Source organism: Trifolium pratense, linkage group LG2 (genome assembly GCF_020283565.1).
Source record: "Trifolium pratense cultivar HEN17-A07 linkage group LG2, ARS_RC_1.1, whole genome shotgun sequence".
Taxonomy (NCBI): Eukaryota; Viridiplantae; Streptophyta; class Magnoliopsida; order Fabales; family Fabaceae; genus Trifolium; species Trifolium pratense.
The window spans coordinates 66,107,957-66,110,624 of NC_060060.1; the positions used below are offsets into that span (position 1 = coordinate 66,107,957).

At 37.7% G+C, this 2,668-nt stretch overlaps 1 protein-coding gene across 1 annotated transcript; it reads left to right on the top strand.

Annotated features, from left to right (window-relative positions):
- The first annotated feature begins 288 nt into the window (after positions 1 to 288).
- On the top strand, positions 289 to 1,756 carry LOC123906342 (LOB domain-containing protein 38). Its single transcript, XM_045956251.1, has 2 exons — positions 289 to 649; positions 988 to 1,756. Exons 1-2 carry the CDS (start codon positions 466 to 468, stop codon positions 1,491 to 1,493), a joined length of 690 nt encoding a protein of 229 aa, XP_045812207.1. The 5' UTR covers positions 289 to 465; the 3' UTR covers positions 1,494 to 1,756.
- The last annotated feature ends 912 nt before the right edge of the window (positions 1,757 to 2,668 follow it).

Here is a 2,668-nt window from a genome sequence, read left to right on the forward strand (position 1 = left end):
CACCCATCAAATTTCAAAACTAGGAAAAAGAGAAGACTATAAAGAATCCAACGGTTGAAAGTTGAAACATTCATCCGCGGAAACACGGAGCCGCTCACGCCCAAGACCTTGGAATCTCACCTCACCCCACCCTTCCACACAAGCAAAAAGCAGCTTTTTTGCACGCAGACACACGCACCCACAGACTCTCTCTCACTAATTAACTTAACCCTAGTTAACTCCTAACCTTACTTCATCACCACCCACTCACTCTCGTTCTCTATTCTCCTCTTCTTCTCACCTAACTAGTGTTTATTATTTATACCCCATTTGCACCTGCACCCTAGTTCCATTCTCTTCCCTTCCACCAATTTTTCATTACTTCTTCTAACTCCTCATGTGAGCTCCATTTTGTAGCTTAGTTTAAATCAACACAACAAAAACACTTTCACTTATTTTTCACTTTTAAGTTTTAACCAAAGAGTCATGAGTTGCAACGGTTGCCGTGTCCTTAGAAAGGGTTGTAGTGAGTCATGTATCTTACGCCCTTGTATTCAATGGATTGATACCCCTGAAGCCCAAGGTCATGCCACTGTCTTTGTAGCCAAATTTTTCGGCCGTGCAGACCTTATGTCTTTCATTTCCAACGTTCCTCAACCACAAAGACCCGGTAAATAATATTTTTAACTTTTTTACTTCCCAGTTAGTCATTTAATATCATGGTTGCCAAATAGTAAGTCTGTACGTCAGAATCACATTAACGATGTTTTATCTACTCATCTTAATTTTGATTCTAAACACGGTGAGTAGATAAAACATTGTTTTCTTTCCGTGATTCTGAACACTAAATATGATTCTGTTGTATATTTAGCCTATGTTTGTTATAACCGTCTCACGATAATCCTGATTTTTCAAAAGCTACGCACTGAACCTACTCTTAAATTAATTTTTATTTTTGGTGAGGTTAGAGGAGCTGATTTTTTTTTCTTTTCTTTCTAATATATGCAGCTCTGTTTCAATCTCTGTTGTTTGAAGCGTGTGGACGAACCGTTAACCCCGTTAACGGTGCCGTTGGACTTTTATGGACAGGAAATTGGCACGTGTGCCAAGCGGCGGTTGAAACGGTGCTCCGCGGCGGAACACTTAAACCAATACCGGAGCTTCTCGGTTCAGATGCAGTTGCTTCCACTGTTGACGATTCATCCGAAGGGGAAGTCACGTGTAACGACGCGCGAAGGAGCCGAGATGTGAAATCGAGTTTCCCGTTCATGAGTTCCGGTGGTAAACGTAAACGATCGGGTGAAGTTGCGAAGGTTCAGGCAACGACTGATCTTAATCTCCGGTTGATGCCTCAGAACGCGTTGACCAACGGTTGCCGGAAGGAAATTCGCCGGTCAGGAACACCGTCGATGAATTCTGAGGAATCTGTGACGACGATGACGTGTTTGGAAAGTGGGATCGGAGATCACTACGTTCATGACGGTGACCGCAAAGTTCTCAACCTTTTTGTTTGAGTTCTTTTTTTCTTTATGACTTATGAGATTCGTGTTTTTTGTTTCTAGATCGTGCAATTTAGTGGTTGCTAGCACGCTAATTTTGTCTTTTTTAGTGACCGGAAAAGAAATCCGGTGAGATTTTGTAAGACACCGGCACAGGATTTTTCTCTGTTCTTTGATTAACAGAGAGAAAGATGAGGGTTAGTCGGTGACATTTTTTTTTATTTTTGAAAAAATGGCTTAATTAGTAAAATGGTCCCTTAAAGACATTTTTGGTTTCAGATTGGTCCCTTAAAGAAAAAAAGGTCCAAATAGATCCTTAAAGAAAAAAAAGTCCGAATAGGTCCCTTAAAGACATCTCTGTTAATCAGTTTGGTCCCTAAAAAGAGGTCTAAATAGGACCAAACTGATTAACGGAGATGTCTTTAAGGGACCTATTCGGACTTTTTTTTCTTTAAGGGACCTATTTGAGCCTTTTTTTCTTTAAGGGACCAATCTAAAACCAAAAATATCTTTAAGGAACCATTTTACTAATTAAGCCTTAAAAAAATCTATGAAATGTGTTGATACTAAGGTGCGACATGAATATTAAATAATTAAATTTTAAGTAGTTTTTTTTTAATATATATTTTTTATATTCTTTTCATTACGATGTAGTTTTCTTTTTTGTTCTTTCGTCGTGAAGTAGTCTAAAAATAGAATTTCACTTTTTAAAATAAATAAGTGAGAATATTAAAGTTCGTAATACTTTGATCAACTGAGTTATACTCATTAGAATTACGTCGTTACTAATCAAGGAATTATTGCACGTCAAGTTCATAAATGCATCCGCAATAAAAGTAGTTTCACGATACGTATGTTTTTTTTTTGTCAAAAAAAACGATACGTATGTTTTATAACAACGTCTCAATCCAAAGTTAAAAACTTTCAAATATTCTAAACTAGTCTACTCCCATCTAACGATCCACCTGATGTAGTCGAAAGAGTTGTTACTACCACTGTGAATCAACACGCAACTCTAATTTATTAAACCTACGAGATTGAGCTAATTTAAAACCTTCCAGCACTCTTGACATTTTTGCTACATATACACTTCGTATTACCAAACATTTAAAAATCCACAGCTCTAATCGCCATTGTCACCACTCAAAACACCACCACAATGTCCTATTAAATTTCCTATAGCTGCTCCA